The sequence below is a fragment of the Phascolarctos cinereus genome, unplaced genomic scaffold (assembly GCF_003287225.1).
Source record: "Phascolarctos cinereus isolate Bilbo 61053 unplaced genomic scaffold, phaCin_HiC Scaffold_5;HRSCAF=322, whole genome shotgun sequence".
Classification (NCBI taxonomy): Eukaryota; Metazoa; Chordata; class Mammalia; order Diprotodontia; family Phascolarctidae; genus Phascolarctos; species Phascolarctos cinereus.
The window spans coordinates 198,814,114-198,833,106 of record NW_027555958.1 but is presented as its reverse complement, the minus strand read 5'-3'; the positions used below and the strand labels follow the sequence as shown (position 1 = coordinate 198,833,106).

Below are 18,993 nucleotides of genomic sequence, written 5' to 3'. Positions count from 1 at the left end.
TGATTTTAATTACAACACAGGTGCAGGTCCTGGCTCTACATTTATGAGCTATGAGACCTTGAACAAGTCACAGAGCCCTCTCAGCCTCACTTTCCTTATTGCTAAACAAGGGCAATTGCACTACCTCCGACATAGATATGTTGTGAAAATCACATTACTGAGAAGCAGCATGGCACTGGATTTAGAGTCAGAAGGACCTGGATTAAATTTCCACTTCAGATACTTAAAGTGAGGAGCCCCTGCTAACTTCTCTGTGCTTCAGTTTCATCCTCTGCAAAATGGAAGGAGGGCTGGATTCATGCCTTCGAAGGTCCCTCCAGCCCTAAGTCTATGAACCTATGATATGAGACAGAATCTGTGAAGCACTATGCAAACTGGGAACTTTCATAGAAATACCAGTTACTTTCATGTTTTTCCCTTACAAGAAAAAAAAAAAGACCTCTAATACTATTCTATTTTCTACTTGAAGTCTAAACTCCAGTTGGTTTTTAAGGTCCCCCACAATATGGTTTTATTCTACCTAACTTAATTTCCTGTTATTTCTAGCATGTACCCTCTGCTCTTCAGGCTAATCCCCTGACACCCCATTCTCTTTCCTGCTTCTTTTCCACACTCATATTGTTCCCCTTACCTGCAGTGCCTCCCTTCTTTCCCTGCTAACAATCCCTCAACCTCCAGCTCTAATTCTCCTTTTTCATTATTATTTCTTTTTCTTTTTTCTTTTTTCTTTTTTTTTTTTTTGGTTAGGCAATGGGGTTAAGTTACTTGCCCAGGGTCACACAGCTCATAAGTGTTATGTGGCAGTCTGAGGCCGGATTTGAAGTCAGGTCTCCTGAATCCAGAGCCGGTACTCTATCCACTGCTCCCTTTAGCTGCCCCATCTAATTCTCCTTTTTCCATGAAGTCTTCTCCAACTTTTCCTGCTGCCCTCACTGAATGCCAACTCATCTAAACTCCAGCAACATTTTATAGTCTGTATGATAGAGTATAAGGCAGCTAGGTGGTATAGTGGATAGAGTCAGGAAGACCCGAGTTCAAATCCAGATTTGGATACTTACTAGCTGTGTGACCTTGGACAAGTCACTTAATCCTATTTGCCTCAGTTCCTCATCTATTAAATCTGGAGAATAAAATGGCAAACCACTCCAGTATCTTTGCCAAGAAAATACCAAATGGGGTCAAAAAGAGTCAGACATGACTGAAATGACTTAACAACAAGAACAAAACCACAGAATATAATCCAACCTCCTGCCCCATCTCTGCTAATTGAAATCCAACCCATTCTTCAAGGCCCAACTCAAATGCCTTGTTCCCTTTTCATTTCCCCTAGTCAATTGATGTCACTCTATCTCATTTGATCATATAGCACTTTGTTCCTACTTGTGTTATATAATTAACAACTTCTTATTTATGTAATATTAGTGTACGTATTTTACCACCCGTAAGAGATGATAAGATCTTTGAGGATAGAGATTCTTATTTATCTTTCTCTTTCCCACAGCATCAAGCAAAGTTCATTGCATATAATATGCATTATCTATGTGTGATATATATATATATATATTATAATACTTTCAATAATGTCAATATTACTTCAAACTTAATGTTTTTAAAACCTACAATATCATTTCCCCATAAAAACCAGTTCTTCCTTCTAACTTTCCTGTTCCTTCAATGGTACCACCACCGCTTCTGATGACAAAACATGAAAACTTGGAGTCTTTTATTATTTTTCCATCCAACTGATTTCCCATATCCAGTAGATTTCTATGTCCTATTGATATTTCCTCTAGAAAGTCTCTCATATATGACCCTTCTTTTCCATCTCCACTGTCACTATAGTAATCCAGGGATCTCATTATTTCATGGACCAAACATTTCAACTGCCCTCTAACTGGCCTATCTCACCCCATAATGATAATATTACATTAATAACTTTATTTTTGAATAAATCATATCTTGTCTTGCCCCCCAATTGCTTTGTATGTGTTGGTATTATCTCTCCAACTATCTTGGAAATTCTTTGATTCATTCATTCAATGAACATTTATTAAGCACCTACTATGTACCAGGAACTGTGCTAAGTGCCAGAGAGCATGGACTATGTCTTTTAATTCCTTGTGTATCCTTACAGTGGCTAATACTTGCTGAGCACATTCTAGCTTATCAATAAGTACTTTTTCACTGACTGACTGAAATCCATCAAGCTCAAAAGATCAAATACTGTCTTGTGTGCTATAGTCCAGACTGAACTTTGTAATTGTGGGAGTATGCATTTGACTCTGTTGTGCAATAGCAAGTCTAGAAAGCCTGTGGCGGGGGATCTTGCCAGCAGAAATAGCAAGGTGCCACAGGGCTGGCTGCCATCAGATTTCTAACCTCTCTATTTGAGGTGTAATAATTCATTAGTTGAGGAAATGCTTTCTCAAGTGTCTACAAGCCAGAGCAGAAATGTGGCAGCTACAAATTGCATCCTGTCCATCACAGAACATAGATATTTCACACTATCCTTCACACTCATCATAATTCTTGGAAAACAAGCTATTTGAACAGTTCCATTACTACAGCTCCAGATAACTTCTTTTCTTTATAGAGGCTCAGAGAAGGCATTTCAGAATCTCTGTATCACACCAACTGATTCCAGGAGTATGAGTTTTGTGTTTTGGCATTCAACTTTATAGTTCAAATGTAGATTGACATAAGTGACCCAATCATTAATTCACACATCCTAGCTTTAAAAAAAAAACACTCCTGCTTTTAAAAAAGAATTCTGAAATATCTTCTTAAGAGATTGGTGCTATTCAGTCTAAGTTCATTGGGGATTAAAATAGTGGCATTACATGGTCATTTAGGTAGAAGCTATTTAGTAGTTATTATTATTTCACTTTTATGACCACAAATCTCCTGAGTCAAATATTGTTAAAAATCCTTTTGTCACCTTAAGATCCTAGGATTATAGATTTAGGGTTGGAAAGGACATTAAAGATCCCCTAGTCTAACTCCTCCATTTTATCAATAAACAAACTGAAGATTTTCCATTTCGTGCAAGATCTAATTTTTCAAAATATTACATACTGCATCTTTTCTGCCAGGCCTGAAATCATGTGATTCTATGATACCATCTCTAATTACTGCCTTCTTCAGCCTTTCCCATATAGCCTAGTGATTCTTTTTACAAGACCTTAGATTTGTCCTATTCAAGACCTGCTTGACTTAGCCTAGCAGTGAACTGACTCAAGCAGACAAGATACTGTGTCTAGAAAGTTGAGGAGCTACTCATCCACCAGATATGCCACATCCAGAAATTAACTTGGTAGGAAGAATATTTTCTGGCAATGACTTGAAACTTGAAATTTGATCTCCCAAGGAATCAGGGTGGTAGGGGTGGCCAGTGTGTCTCTGATTTTGAATGTTGCACTTCATCTTTCTATACTTGCTCAATAAATATTCATTTATGAAAGCTTTTCACTTAAAAAAATGATGTATATAGTATCTCCCCAACTAGATTGCTGTCTCCTCTTGGCCAGGTTCTATTTCTTCATTTGGGTATGGATACAAACTATAAAATGTTGCTGGAGTTGGGGCAGCTAGGTGACACAGTGGATAGAGCTCCAGCCTTGGAGTCAGGAGGACCTGAGTTCAAATTTGGTCTAAGACACACAATACATGACACTTACTAGCTGTGTGACCCTGGGCAAAGTCACTTAACCCCGATTGCCTAGCAAAAAGAAAAAAAAAAAAGAAGAAAATGGAGTTTAGATAAGTTCGCATTCAGTGAAGGCAGCAGAAGTTAGAGAAGACTTCATATAAAAAGAAGAATTAGAGCTGAAGGTTGATAGTCCACACCATATTGTCATATCTAGGGCAGGCATTGCATAAACTGTTATAAAAGCCAGAAGATATTAGATCTAGAAGAAACTTTAGAGATCGTGCAATCCAACCTTTTGGGAGGAGCTAAGCCCTATAACTCCACACACCAAGGACTCATCTTCACTCTGACATTTTCTACCTGCCACCTCCCCCACCTTTCTACATTTTCCTGAGAAAACTACAAATCATCACTACCATAGGCTTTGGAAAGGCTATATTGATGGTCTTCTCTATTGTTTGACTCACCATCTTTGGGACTTCCAAGACTAGAACTATCTTCCACGGCCCCTGCTCCCTTTTGTGTGTTGTTTACTCCAACAGAATATAAGCTCCATGAGGACAACAACTGTCTCCTTTTTGTATTCATACCAACAGAGTTTAGCCCCATGCTTGGCTGTATATTTAGAGCTTGATAATGCTTTTCACTCATTTCATTCATCCATTTTACAGATGAGTAAATCGAATCCTAGATATTTACTCAGAATATTACCAAAGTAGTCAGACGTATAGGACATATGCAATCCCAACTTCTCTGACTTTTAGTCCAGAGCTTTTTTCCATCATACCATGATGCTTTCCTGGTGAATAAGTGCATGCATTCATGAAAAAATGAATAAATGAATGAGTGAGCAAATATGTTGTATTTCGGAAACTTGAAAGAAAAAAATGTTAATTAGCTAAGGCAACAGAGACAGGCACACACATACAAAAATGCATATTTGCCAAAGATATTTGGAGAATACTTTTGTCAAACTAATTTTTTTAACATTCTCAAATGTATGATTTTTGTACTCACCGGAACAGAAACCTGAGGATTATCTGTGAGCTTTCCTAGAACAGCAAAACCATCCACATCAATCTTGCCCCTTGGCTTTATGGGTAAGGATTCAATCTTTTTGCAGTCAATAAAGAGGGTGACACTTCTCCTTTCCACACCAATCATAATTTTATGCCATTGAGAATCGAATAAAATAGGAGTATTTGAAAAAGCTGCAGTTTGGAGGCTGCCATCCACGCCTTTATAAGAAAATGAAAGAGACTGAGTTTGGCCATTAACCTTCATGCCAACTTGCTCTTTCCCCAAGGAATCTTGTATCTGCCAGATGCTCCAGTTCTTTTTCACAGTGCTTCCAGTCATCCGAAAAGTTGTTAAAAAGGAGTATTCTTCTGGTAGTCCATTGGGATACAAATTTCTGGGTGGAACCAAAAAAAGTAAACATGAATCTTACTTTGAGTTCCATAATTCCTTTTTAGGTTTTCAGTAATTCCCCAAATTCCAGGCTTAAAGAAAGACTGTAGTTTGAGAATCTTACCCTTCACTATTTGGCCTTTCATAACATTCAATAAAGGTCTTCCCAGAGACCCAAGCATGCTTCTATTTTAATACTCAGTTTTGGAGAACATGTAAAAGCCACCACTCTCCTAGCCAAGGATGGCTAGGTGTTTCCAACCTCAAGAATCCCAACAATGTCACCATTTATTCTAGCCAAAGAGCTACTGTTATTCAGTCTCTGTACCAGGGACCAGACTATATACTTCTACAAAGTTCTCAGCAACTTTAGGCCCTGCTACTGAGAAATAATTAAGAATTCAAATCACTTCCACTAGTTTAGGAAAGCTGATCCATTAGGAAAAACCATCAAAATTTTAATCAGATGAATATATATTAAATAATTTCAAGATACTAATAATTTCAAAGTAATTGTACATTTTCAGATTTACTTAGATTATATATATATAAAATATATATATATACATATATACATGTGTGTATATACATACAGGTATGTATATATGTTATATGTATGTATGTGTGTATATATATATATATGTAGTTTTATATATATATAGTTATATAGTTATCCCTTCTGTATTACAGGGGTGAGGGGTGTGGTGCCTCCACAATCTAGAAAACCCACATAAAAATTTTTTGGCCCTCCCTTCATACCAGAGAAGAAGTCTGAATTATTATGGCATCAAAAGATTTTAAATGTTGATATTATACAATAATATATTTCATGCATTTCTGAGTTTCTAAACCTTTTCTGTGTCATCTACTGGCATTCGCATGTTGTCTGCTGCTTCCACAAAACTCCCAAAAAATTTCCATTTAATTTCTTATGCCCACCCACGATATATGGAAACAATGATGGGGAAAGTCCCAATATGGAAGGGAAAACTATATATAATCTTCATGTCACCATGTCCCCAGCTTTCTTATACATTTACTCTTGGAGCAGAAAAATTAATAAAACATTTATCCCTTGCAAATCCCAGCCCTCATTTTGGATTTTGTTTCTGTTTTGCAAAAGTACATTTGTTCTGCTTCCAGTTCTTTCTTAGGATTGTGCTTTGTCCTTGTCATAGCAGATAAAGGGTTAAATAAGTTACTACTGTCTGAGCCAGAGAAGGGATCCAAGTAGTAAAGGGCCTGTTGGTAAAAGTAGTGAGTGTGAGAGGCAAGGGTGAATCAGCATTCACTCTCTATCTCTCCACAACTGCATCTCATTTTCCCACTCTTTATCTGTCCTCATTACTACCCATACACATACTCTGTTCAATTTCTCTTGTGCTGGAGAAGCACCCCATACCACACTCTTAATCCTATGGGAAAACACATAGTCACCTAGGGCTACACCAGCTTCCTGATGACTCTTCTACTAAATCAAAGCTGCTCAAACTTGAACTTAAAGCGAAAGGAAATTCCAAATTTCTTACTAATCTGTCAGTAATGACAGGCCAAAAATGAAATGGGCTGAAGGTGGTCAGTTGTCCCTCATTAGAAGTACAAAGACTGAATGACTTCCACAGGTATGTGATGAAAGTGAGTAATTCTTGTTCTGATTTGGCTTGAACTAGATGCTTTCTGAAATCTCTTCCAGCTTAGGTACTCTGTGATTTTGTGAAATGGTATTACTATCGCTCTTCCTCTAAGAGACTGTCCTTCTTTCTCTAAGCATCAAAGAAAGACTAAGGAACAAGAAATCTTAGGAGAACTAGATTGCAATTAACTCTGTTATTGTCCACTGTATAATTGAGGGATGTGCTACTGCCCTTCAGCAAATCTCAAAGATCAATGATCATTGCTAAGTTTTGAACACGGTCCAGAGTTCAGACTCAAATGACCTCCTCTTGCCCTCCCCCTTCTCTAATGATCCATTTTTCAAGTGAAAGTATCAGGAACAAAGGAGAGGGAATTACGTGAGAAAATAAACATTTGATTTGTTGTAATAATATTTCAGTTACTGAAAAAATATAGTAAGAACTTATAATGAATTGGGCCTTATCAACTCAGTACATTACAATCATCTATTGTGAAAACAGAAAGCTTCTGTTCTAGAAATCTTTATGAATTTCTGTCAATTTCCTAGTTTCATAGGCTATCCACCTTAATCACTTAAGTTGACAAAATGACCCAGCCTTCTTCTGGAATTTTTTATCATAGGATGTAAGAAGAGACCTTAGAAGACATAGTCAAATCCTGTTTTACAAGTGAGGAAACTGAAACCAAGAGTTGTAAAGTGACTTGCCCAAGGTCATAGGAAAATTTAGTTTACAGTTTGAATCTACTAGTTCATAGTCACGCTATGATGACTTCTTACTTGTACTCAGTCACATGGCTTTTTTGCAGCCACCACTGGGGACCAGAATGTTGAGGCAAGCCTTCCCTCTTCCTATCAGTTCACTGCCAAATCAGGTAAAAAAAATAATAATTCTAAAGGAACATGTAAGGGATAGGCTAACATAGAAAAGACAGCTTTAAAGCTGAAAAAGATCTCAGAGACCATCTAGTCTAATCCCTCATTTTAGAGATAAGGAAACTGATGCCATAGGGAATTTCAATGATTTGTCCACGGTCACAAAAATAGTAAGTCAGAAGCAAAATTTGAACTCATACCAAGAGAATTCAAAGCAAAAGATAGAAAAGTTTTAGCTACCTTGCCAGAACGACTGATTTATTTTTTCATACCTTCATTTTCATATGGTTCAGCGAAGTAGGACAATAATTTCCAGTAAATCCTCTGATGCTTTGTAGGGTTTAGCAAATAACAGAACACTTGACCTTCTTCTGGGATTATTGTTGGACTATTGTGCTTCCACCATGGTTCCTCTTATAGCAATCATTTTCTATAATATTTTTGGATTCTTATTCCTAGTGTTGTATTTATCTTTTTATCCATATACTTAGAAACTAGTTACTGATGTTTACTACTATTCTTCTTATTGCAGAATACTTTTCAATTCCACTTAATCGCTCACTGAGCTCTTACTCTCTGTTTCACATCATTTATCCTGTACATTTTCAAAACACATTTTGAAGCCAAAGAAGAATAAAACCTTTATTCTAAATTTTTTTTATTCTGGCTGTTTTCTTTTTTTGTTTGTTTTAATTAAAGTATTTGTCAGTTGATATTGAGATGTATAGTTTACTGTTTCAGAAAATCATAAAGTTTAGCATTTATGTGGCACACTTCAAGATTTATAACATGCTTTATAAATATTACTTCATTTTATAACCACAACAACCCTGGGAGGTAGGTGCAATTATTATCCCCATTTTACAGATGAGGAAACTGAGACAAAGAGTTGTTAAGTGACTTGCCCAAGGTCACCCAGCTAGTAAGTGTCTGAGGAAGGATTTGAATTCATGTCTTCCTTACTCCAGGGCAGCTAGGTGAACAGTAGATACAGTCCTGGAGCCAGGAAGACTCCCCTTCCTGATTTAAAATCTGGCCTCAGACACTTTCTAGCTGGGTGACCCTGGGCATGTCCTCATCTATAAAATGAGCTGAAGAATGGCAAACCACTCCAATATCTTTTCCAAGAAAACTTCAAATGGTGTCATGAAGAGTTGGACACAACTAAAACACCTGAACAACAACAAAAACTTCCTTATTCCAGGTCCAGCACTCTATCCACTACACCACTTAGCTACCTTTAGATTATAAGTAGGATTATAAGAAGGATGAGTAATCCCACCCCTAAATCTTGTGCCTTTGTACATGTTGCTGAAAGAATCTGTTTCCTTCCCATTCAAATACGAATAATATTAATGGAGATGTTGCTATGGCAATTAGCTGAGAAAGCTGAGCTGATAAATCTGTCTTCTTTCTCTTCCCTTAAGCAATATTGCATTGGTGGTGAATGTTCCGAGAAAGACTCTAAGGCTACTAGGTGAGATGGCAGGCTTCTAGTAAAGAAAGTTCTCAGGCTAGGAATAGTCCTGGAAGTAAAGCCAGAAATCATTTAGGATGGGCCATGTGGAAGGGTACCTAACTACTTCACACACACAAACACACACACACACACACACACACACACACACACACACACACACACACACACACACCCCTCTAGAGGATCCTTTTCTTTAACACCACAGTTGTATATTTAAGTGATAAAGTGATATACCACTTGATAGAGAGCTGATGATCACGAAAAGAGAAATAGATATATACTATATAGAGGCAGAGAGAGAGAGAGAGAGAGAGAGAGAGAGAGAGAAAGACAGAGACAGAGACAGAGACAGAGAGAGAGAGAGAGAGAGAGAGAGAGAGAGAGAGAGAGAGAGAGAGAGACTGCCCCCCCAGAACCTCCATGTAAGGAGCACACTCAATTCAGTTGTCTCTTCATTTCCCACCAAGCTGGTATCTGGACTCCTGCATCATGCTCCCTGTGCTGGATACCTTCATTCCCTTCCCCTCCTTTTAGGCTTCCTTTTTTCATGTCTTGTCTTCCCCTATAGAATGGAAGTTCTTGGATGGCCAAGAGTATCTGTCTCTTTGTTTGCACTTTATTTCCCAGCACTTAGCACAGTATCTGACACATTGTTGTTATTGTTGTTCAGTCATGTTCCACTGGGGTTTTCTTGGCAAGAATGCTAGAGTGGTTTGCCATTTCTTTCTCCAGCTCATTTTACAGATGAGGAAACAGAGACAAACAGAGTTAAGTGATTTGTTCAGGGTCACACAGATAGTAAGTTTCTGAAGTTGGATTTGAACTCAGGTCTTTCTGGCTCCAGGCCCAACATTCTATCTACTGTATTACCTAGCTGCCTAGCATATAGTAACCACTTAATAAATGCTCATTGATTGACTGACTGACTCAGAAGATGGGTACGAATTCTGGATGTGCTACTTAATATCTGTATCATCTTGAGAGGCAAGTCTCCTCCTCTCATAGCAATCGGCCTCAATTTCATCTATAAAATGAAGAAGTTTTCAGGGATGTGCTAGAGCCACTTTGAACCTGAGAGCTGATTGTTAAATTTTTAATGTGAGCATTTACATGTTGGAAATTTCAGATGCTACAAATCAAGGCTTGATTTATTGCTTTGTTGATTTCTGGACTTCGGAAATGGTAAAGAAAATGTTAATAATGTAGATCAAATTTCAAAGTGGGTCATGGGTACATCCTGGTTTGTTTTTTTCTGGAAAGCTGGTAATTAAACATTTACCACCAGCCCACCTCTGGCTTTATTACATGATCCCTAAGTTTCCTTCCTGCTCTAAATCCTATGAGGCTATAAAGCCAATGTGTTAGAAAACTGAAGATGGAGAATTTAAAAAAAAAGATTTTCAATATCTCTCCAAATTGGCCACATTGGTCAATTAGAAAACACTACTTTTCAGGAATATACCTATTACACGAAAAATAAAGTATATCTGGCCATTAGTCAGTAAGATCCACTGCTGTTACCTCCACTTTGTAGAAGCTGTCTCTCCTTCCCCATAACTAAGGTTTAAATATGAGGGCTCTGCAAACGTGGAACTGCAACCAATGACCTCTATCGCCTTTCCTAATTTTCCAACTTCACTATTATCAAGATGGAAGAGCTACTTAACTTGTTTGACTGATTGAATGTGTTACAAGGACTCTGACTCTGATGAGGTCAGCTAAGGAATAGCTTCACCCTGGACTCACTGAACAATTTTTGGCTATTGAATCACTTGAGAAGGAGAAAAAATCACCAAGACCAAGTATCTTTTCCAATAATTCAACATAGCAAATGACTAAAATGAAGAAAAGAGAGGGAAAAGTCTAAAAGCAAACCTCATTTAAGAAAATATGATTAAATATAAGTTTCTCTGTGTATATTTCATTATTTTTATTTCTTTTTTGGAGGGAAAGGAGGGTCCTGGCCTATGACTCCACTGTTATAGGGCATTCCTATCCACTCTGCCACTTGTGTTTCATTAATACTATCATGTTGCACATCTTGATCCAGACTATGCTTCAATTCCAGAAACATCTATTAAATATCTACAATATGCTTATTGATGTGCTTGAAAGTAAGTAGGAAATTTTTACATGATAAAAATATAAGTTTCCTTCCTGCTCTAAACCCTATGAGGCTATAAAGCCAATGTGTTAGAAAACTGAAGATGGAGAATTAAAAAAAAAAGATTTTCAATATCTCTCCAAATTGGCCACATTGAACAATTAGAAAACACTACTTTTCAAGAATACACCTATTACACGAAAAACAAAGTATATCTGGCCATTAGTCAGTATGATCAAATTTAATACTTAATAATTAATTAATAATTAATACTTATTATATTAATAATTAATTTCCCACCAAGCTGCTATCTGGACTCCTGCATCATGTTCCCTGTGCTAGATACCTTCGTTCCTTTCCTCTCCTTTTAGGCTTCCTTTTTTCACGTCTTGTCTTCCTGTATAGAATGGAAGTTCTTTGATGGTCAAGAGTATCTGTCTCTTTGTTTGTACTTTATTTCCCAGCACTTAGTGTAGTATCTGACACATTGTTGTTGTGGGAAATAATTAATAATTAATACTTAAATAATTAAGATAGATGATAAAAATGTGATCATAGATTTAGAGCTGGGACTTTGGGAATTTGAATCCAGGTTCTCAAGCTCACTGTGCTTTCCACTTTGCCACACTTATGCATAGGACCACACATTTGGAGCTGAAAGGGTATTTGAAGATCATGTAGGCCAACCCTTCCACATCATAAAGAAAGAAGATTTAAGTGACTTTCTTATAGTCACAATGGTAGTAGCACCAGAGGCAGAATCTGAATCTACGTCCTCTGACACTAGAGCAAACATTTTTTCCATTACTTTTAATATAAAAAATGGAAAAAAATTTGTAATATTTATGTTGCTGAAAGACTATGTTAAATCATACAGATCATATAAAAAGATAAGCATTACCAAATTATGCCTGAATAAATATAATAGCATTCAATCTCACCGATTTAGGGAAACTTCTTAGATTACATTATTGCAAAGATGCTGTCCAAATAAATAAGTAAATTTGACAGCATTCAGAATTTAAAAGCATTTCATTCCATAACGATTTTTTTATTATGTTACCATCTGCACCAAATTACTTAGAATAAGAACCATTGGTATTTAAGCAAAAAAAAAGTCCTTTATCCTTGACACATCTGTTGATGATCTTAGCTAGCAAAGAAGTTGAGTTCATATAAAAAAAATTAATTTAATTGTCATGGAAAGTGAGAGAATTGAAATGCTTTACTAGAAATAAATTATACATAGAAAATGATGAATTAGCCTCTTAGACATGTTCTTTCTTAGCACATAGTTGAAAGCTGGAAAGAGAAGACGAGGAAAGTACTACAGTCACCATTAAAACCTTAGGCCACAATTTCTTTCCTGCACTCTCACAAAGTGACTTCTACTGTCTCTTTCTTTGAACAGTGAACTTGAAGTCCAAAGATCTCTTTTTGCATGCTGGCTCTGCCACCTCCTACATGTATGACTGTAAGAAAGTCACTTAACTTCCCTGGCCTCGAGTCTCCTCATAAGTAAAATGTTAACCATAATATTCAAACTACTAAAAAATCTATTTAAACTACTAGGCTATAAGGTTGTTGTGAAAAAAGCACTTTGTAAACCATAAAGTGCTATAAGAAATATCAGATATTATAGTGCTAATATGGCTCCATTAGCCTAATATTCTATAGCACAGAAGCTGCCTTTGAAGAGACCAAACATTCTCTGTATGACCAGAGTTGTCTCTTTCTAGAGCTGTAGAAGTCAACTTGACCTTGAAAGCAAATTGAATAGAATATATGAGTGTTATCCAACCCCAAGATCCCTTACCCCATGGATCTGGAATAGGATTAGGGAAAGAATGTTATTAGTAGAAAGGTTTTTTTAGAATTTTTTCCCTTTTTTCCTTATGTAGATTCAGAAAATATTCTTGAACATTTTTTTCTTATTATTTTTCTTGTGTTCTATAAACAATTCTCTCCTAATCTGATCTTTATATTCCCATACCAAATCTACCCTACCCATGTATTTTTTTTTAACAGACTGACAATAGAGGGAGGGTATTTAGGAGGTTGGGTTTGGGGAAAGAAAATCTAGCACATGTATTGCAGCCCATAAAAATTGCTTAACAATGAACCTGGGTGTTTGACTGGTGAACAGGGCTATAGACAGGGCAAACTGGTGCAGCCTTAAACTCACAGTTAATGTATACATCAATTCTTTAATTACCAAGCTGGAAAACCAGTCACCACTAATAACTGGTGGTAATTTTAGCGCAAATCATTTCATTGGGAAGAGATAAAAAAATAGAAGAGGTCTTAAAAGGTTTATATTAGCCTAAAGTAATCACTTGCATATTTGAAAATAAAGATGAAGGAAACAGAAAAATTCTGTTGATGTATTTATCATGATGCCTTTAAATTTCCATTTTTCCAGACATAAAAAATTTTATCCTATAAACTGATAGGTTAAAAAATATGAAGATAAAAAGCAAACCAGCACCAGAAATTTAAATTTTCCAAAATTATTACAATTAACATACAATGAGCTTCCACAGTGTTCTTCAGCTGGCTACAAAGTTTCTATCATATCTAACAAAAATTCTTTGCACATTAAGCTACCACATGAATCTAAATTATAGATCGTAGTTAAAACATGACAAAACCTATACTTCATTTTAAAACTGAAATGATACATCAAACGTTAGGTAATTTTAGAACAAGCCCAAATCACTAACAATTGGAAACTCATTTTATAACAATGGTACTATCAACAACTAACAGATACACAAGAGCACGTCTGTTACAAATAATTCAAAAGATAAAAAGCCTGCTTCTAGGTAAAGAGGTCCTTATTCTAATGAAGAATTATTTTTCATTACTGCTGCTATTGTTAATGTTGTCCTAGTTGCTTCTGTTCACTCGCAGTTACAGGGACTTGTAAAAGGACAAGAAGAGTGCTGTGTTTCAGCACTAGGCTGTTTGAACAGCACCTCTGTAACCCCTTCTATCCACTCAGTGGCGCTTAGTTGAATGAATGCTTAATCTCCAGCATTCTGCACAGTGGGTCCTTTCAGTGAAAACCAGACAAAATTATAGAATAACAGAGCTCAAGGGAATAAGCAGACTTCCTGTACTGATTCTATAATAGCCTCACTGATTTTTTTTTCCCTGGAAAGGAAAGTAATGATATACATTCTGAAAACAAAGAGGAGCTATACATACACAGATTCAAATACAAAATAACCACATACATTAACATAGCCATAGATTTATGGATGGATAACCACACAAATCGATATGTAGATTTTACATAGAAATAAGCATATTTATTGCCTAAAGAAGGAAAGAAATTAAAAACAGGCAGATCTCCTTCTGCATTCAATTATAGTAGTAGTAGTATACAGAAATATAAAATATTATAAGGAGTGGTAACTTTTGAAGTTGTCCAATCCAGCTAAGAGTATGTAGTTTGGTACAGATGAAAAGCAAAATACTACAAACAGAATAGATATAAATGTTACCTGGTTGGGATCCTGAAGTCTACATTATTTCCCAATTTATAAGCCACTTGTAATGATGTTGAGCCTGTAACCTTCTGGATAGCTCCTCTAGATGCTGCTTTATCTACCTGGAACTGAGAAATTAAGTCAAATCCTATAGAAAAGAAAGAAAGAAAGAAAAGATTATTAGTCAGATTCATTTTATTCTGTTCCATCACTTTCATGAACCAGAAATGCAGGTAAATAAATTCTAGAAAACCAGTGTCAATATTTCCAGTAAGATTGATGTTCACTTGCCTGGTAAATCATCCTGGCCAATCCTGACTGGTGGACAAAGGTCATTCTCAGGATTAGGAGTCAAGGAGATGGGAAACCCTGCAGGAAAGAAAGATGACTGTTCTAATTCATCATCTACAAATGAATCTGCATCATGATTAAGAGCTAATAATTTACAATCAAATTCCTTAACCGAAAGTTGTTTATAATAATTGAATGTTGTAACAGAGATTTGGACAAGAGGTTGATCTGATTGACTTCTTCTAACCAAAGAGTTAACCAAATTAGATTTTTTTTCAACATAAGATGGAATGATTCTAATTTGCAAATTCTCCATTTACTCTTACCCTGGAAAAGGTGAGGGAATGAAAGGGAGTGGGTTTCTTAAATAACTTTGCTAAGCACAGTACTTGGCATGTAGAAAGGCCTTAATAAATTTTTTTTTCATTCATTCATTCATTTTGAAGCACAGCTACACTAATATCTACTGAATGGTACAGTGTCAGGAGCCTGGTGGAAACCTTCTGGTGGTTTAGATTTTTTAAAAAGGTCCTTTCATTAAGTCAACGAAATTTTAGAAATTTTAAGAAAACCACCAAATGGCCCAAGGCCAATTCAAGTAGCTCCCGGATGGTGAAATCCTTTGCAGCCTCACCTTCTTTTAGAATTTCCTTTTCCCACAATGACATTAAGGAAGGGATCAAGTACATTTTACCACCTCTATTGATTTGGAGGATTCATATATTTTAATGGATTGATGCTGGGGGATTAAAACACCTGGATCTGCTAGTTAAATGGTCTCTCTTTAACATGGAAAGAGGTGGTAATAAGATGTGGAAGACAGAGGAAAAGAAAGAAAACCAGCCTTACTTGAAAGTGACAAACAGGAAAGTTAAACATTTACCTAAATGGGGTGTGAAAGTATAGCAGGTATCCAAGTTAAAAGCTACTGAAAGTAGAAGGTAGGGGAATGAAACCCATTTTTCTCAACTGCTGAAAGGTTTTTGGGCTTTCCTGAACTGGGCATTCAACTGTGTGTAAGCTTCGGTAAGGGATGCCCTGGACTCCTAGAAGTCCACATTCCATCAAACCCTTTTCTGTTTTCCTTAAGTAGCTATGTGTCACCCATAAGGGATCAGGGCTGCTCCAAAGCAGGTCTAAATGAATATTCTCTTCATTTGCCTCCCTCTCAGTCCATCTAAGTAGCTGCTTTACCTTTCAGCAAAATGTGATTACAGCCAGGGTTTCAGGTCTAAACCCAGCATGATTAAAAGAGAATCAACCACCTGGCACCCACTCACCCTCAAAGCAGGATCACAAGGGAAAGTTGTGAAGGAGACCACTGTCTCTCATTCCTCAAATAAGGGAGGCAGCCTCATATAGTGCTTAGAGTCCTAGACTCAGCATCAGGAAAATCAGGCTTTGAATTCTGCCCCAATCACTCACTAACTGTGCTCTCCATGTAATTTATCCTTTTTCAGTCTGTTTCTTCATCTGCAAAATGAGGATTAAAGAAACTATTGCACTTTCCTCACAGGATCAACTGAGATAATGAATCTAAAGGGATTTGCAAACCTTAAACCACTGTATAAAGTCAGCTGTTATTTTTATCATCTCCATCCTTCTTCACTCACTCCCAACTAGATGAAAGGTATAAGTAATATCTTGAACAACATGTTTTCTGCATCCATTCTAATCCCCTATTTCCCATACCTGCCAGAAGAATGAAAGCACTTACTTCGGTAACGCTGGACAGTTGCAGATACCCAAGGTCCCAGGAAACAACATATGAAGAAGAAAAATTGAATTTTCCTGTAAAAGAGAAGTGGGGGAAGGGAGGAGACTTAAACAGAATTCTCTCATAGGCTTGGGACTTAAAGACATGTTTGATGAAATTGGTGGGGGGGAGGCTGTTGCCTAGCAGAGGAAATAAATCCAATTCCATTATAGTTTATTCATTTCATTGTTACTTTGGAACTTCATAGTGAACTTCATATTTGTGACTTTACTGAATTTATCACCTCATGTTCACACACACACACACACACACACACACACACACACACACACACACACACACCCTTGCATATTTCATTGTCAAGAGCATAGAATCTCAATTCTGAAATGTGCCCAGTCCAAGAAGCACCAATGTTTTCCCTATTCTTACCAACTGCCCTCCATTTTTCTAGTTGTTTTCCTTCTTCTGCCAACTGCCCCCCTTAGAAGGGGGCTACAGCGGGATCTGGGTTATCCTAGTACCCCTTGAATGCCACTCCAGGATTGAGAAGTCCAGGATGCTATAGGGGCTCTTCTTGCCCTTACAAGGGCTGAAAGAAAAAGGAGTGAACTAGAAGCAACTGGTGGCACTTTAATCCTGAGGAAGGAAAAGGGGGTGGAGAATAGTTTGCTTTGTGGACCCTGGTCAAGTTAGGGGTGGATCCTGAAAGGTAATGAGGTTATAAAGAGGGAGGAGCAAGCAAAGGAAAAGTTTCTGCAAAATGATTCAAGATGCAAGAAAAGCTGGTTCTGGAAAAGTCACCCAGAATTCACCAGAAAGTTGCTGCAGAAATATAATCACAATATTTGGAAGACTGAGTGAGAAATGGTGGTGGCTTAGAATTTTGAAAAAAAATGTTCAAGTAAATCACTCATCTCTTATTCCCACCTTGGCACTGAGATTGCTAGAGGTGCATAGATGGTGCCCAGGTCCCAGCTGCTCCCAGATCCAATTAATACATTTGCCTCAATGAATCAATTTTACTACAGCTAAAGTGAACTTCTTGGAAAGCAAGCTTTACCAGTAGGATTCAAGCACACAAGTAAAGTTAAGTCAAACAAAAGCAGAGTCAAACAAAACACTAGATGGGTAAATAGCTGTCACTGTCCCATCTATCTCCATAAAGGAATTTAACGTGGGTTCAACACTAGGAGTATGGTTTTGGTCTAGGGAAGGTTGCAGTACCTTTAGTCCTGAGCTAATTCATCCCAAAAAACCTTTTAGGTGCCAGATGAAGTTAGAAGATCTAATCAGTTCAAAGATCTATCCAAGTAAGAAGTAGTGCATAAAATGCTAGACTTGGAATTAGTAAGACCTTGTTTTGAACCCTGCCCTTAAACCAATCTCTGTGACCATCGACAAAACCTCTTTATATCTCTAAGCCTCAGTTCCTTTATAAAATGGGGAACATAAGGCCTGGAGCACCTACCTCATAAGGTTGTTGTTAGAATCTAATGAAATAATGTATACAACATGATTTGAAAACTTTAAAGTGTGGCTTAAATGCTAATTATTATTACTGATAGAAGGGGGAGTTCTGTTTTAGCTTGAGCAAAACTTGAAGAAGGTTCTTTCATCCTTTTCCTCATAGTTATAAAATAAACTGATTTGTTGTGCCCTTTCAATGCCATAATAAAGAGGAAAAGAAACCCATTGGCAGAGACTGTCTCCTTTGCTCTGAGTCTAGTTTGCACTCCCATGTGTATCAGAGCTACCTCACCAAAGAACCTTCAGCAAACTGAGGAGTTGATCAGACATCAGACAAGCTTAGAAAGTTTAGCTAAAATGGTCATAATACTGTAAACTTATTTTTATACTTCATATAATATAATATACCCTAACATATAACAATATAATATAAACTAATTTTATATATTCTTAGAGATTCCTCAGGACATTTGGTAAATATTATTTATTGAATTAGGAGAATGAGTGACTACTATCCAAATCCTGTACCATCTGTGATTTCTAAATTGTTAGTATGTAAAAGACTATTTTAATTGGAATTAGAGGCTGGTTAATCCTGGAAGCTAGTTCAGTAATTAACCCTACCTATTGAACACTCTGTCTCTTGTATGACTGGTTTGTCCCTGTAGTTTTCCATTTATCAGCTATAATTCTAAACTATTCTCCTAGGCACAAGGCTCTTTCTTATGTGAGCTCCCCAGTGTATACTTACTCCCTACTGATTCATCCTTACCTTACCCCATTCTCCTGTATCATCCAATACTAACCCTCTCCAATCTCCTCATACTCATCTCAATTCTCTGGCCCCTCTAGTCTTTCCTTTTTCTTCTATT

At 36.9% G+C, this 18,993-nt stretch overlaps 1 protein-coding gene across 1 annotated transcript in view; it reads right to left on the bottom strand.

The window, feature by feature from the left end:
• The window catches only part of COL9A1 (collagen type IX alpha 1 chain), a 117,224-nt gene extending 100,127 nt beyond the window's left edge, over window positions 1–17,097 (bottom strand). The window contains exons 1-5 of the mRNA XM_078156772.1: window positions 17,084–17,097; window positions 16,655–16,728; window positions 14,938–15,015; window positions 14,662–14,794; window positions 4,667–5,063 (exon numbers count right to left, since the gene is read on the bottom strand). Of these exons, the coding sequence (XP_078012898.1) occupies window positions 4,667–5,063; window positions 14,662–14,794; window positions 14,938–15,015; window positions 16,655–16,728; window positions 17,084–17,097 (696 nt within the window). The remainder of the gene's footprint in view (window positions 1–4,666; window positions 5,064–14,661; window positions 14,795–14,937; window positions 15,016–16,654; window positions 16,729–17,083) is intronic.
• Between the last annotated feature and the right edge of the window lie 1,896 nt (window positions 17,098–18,993).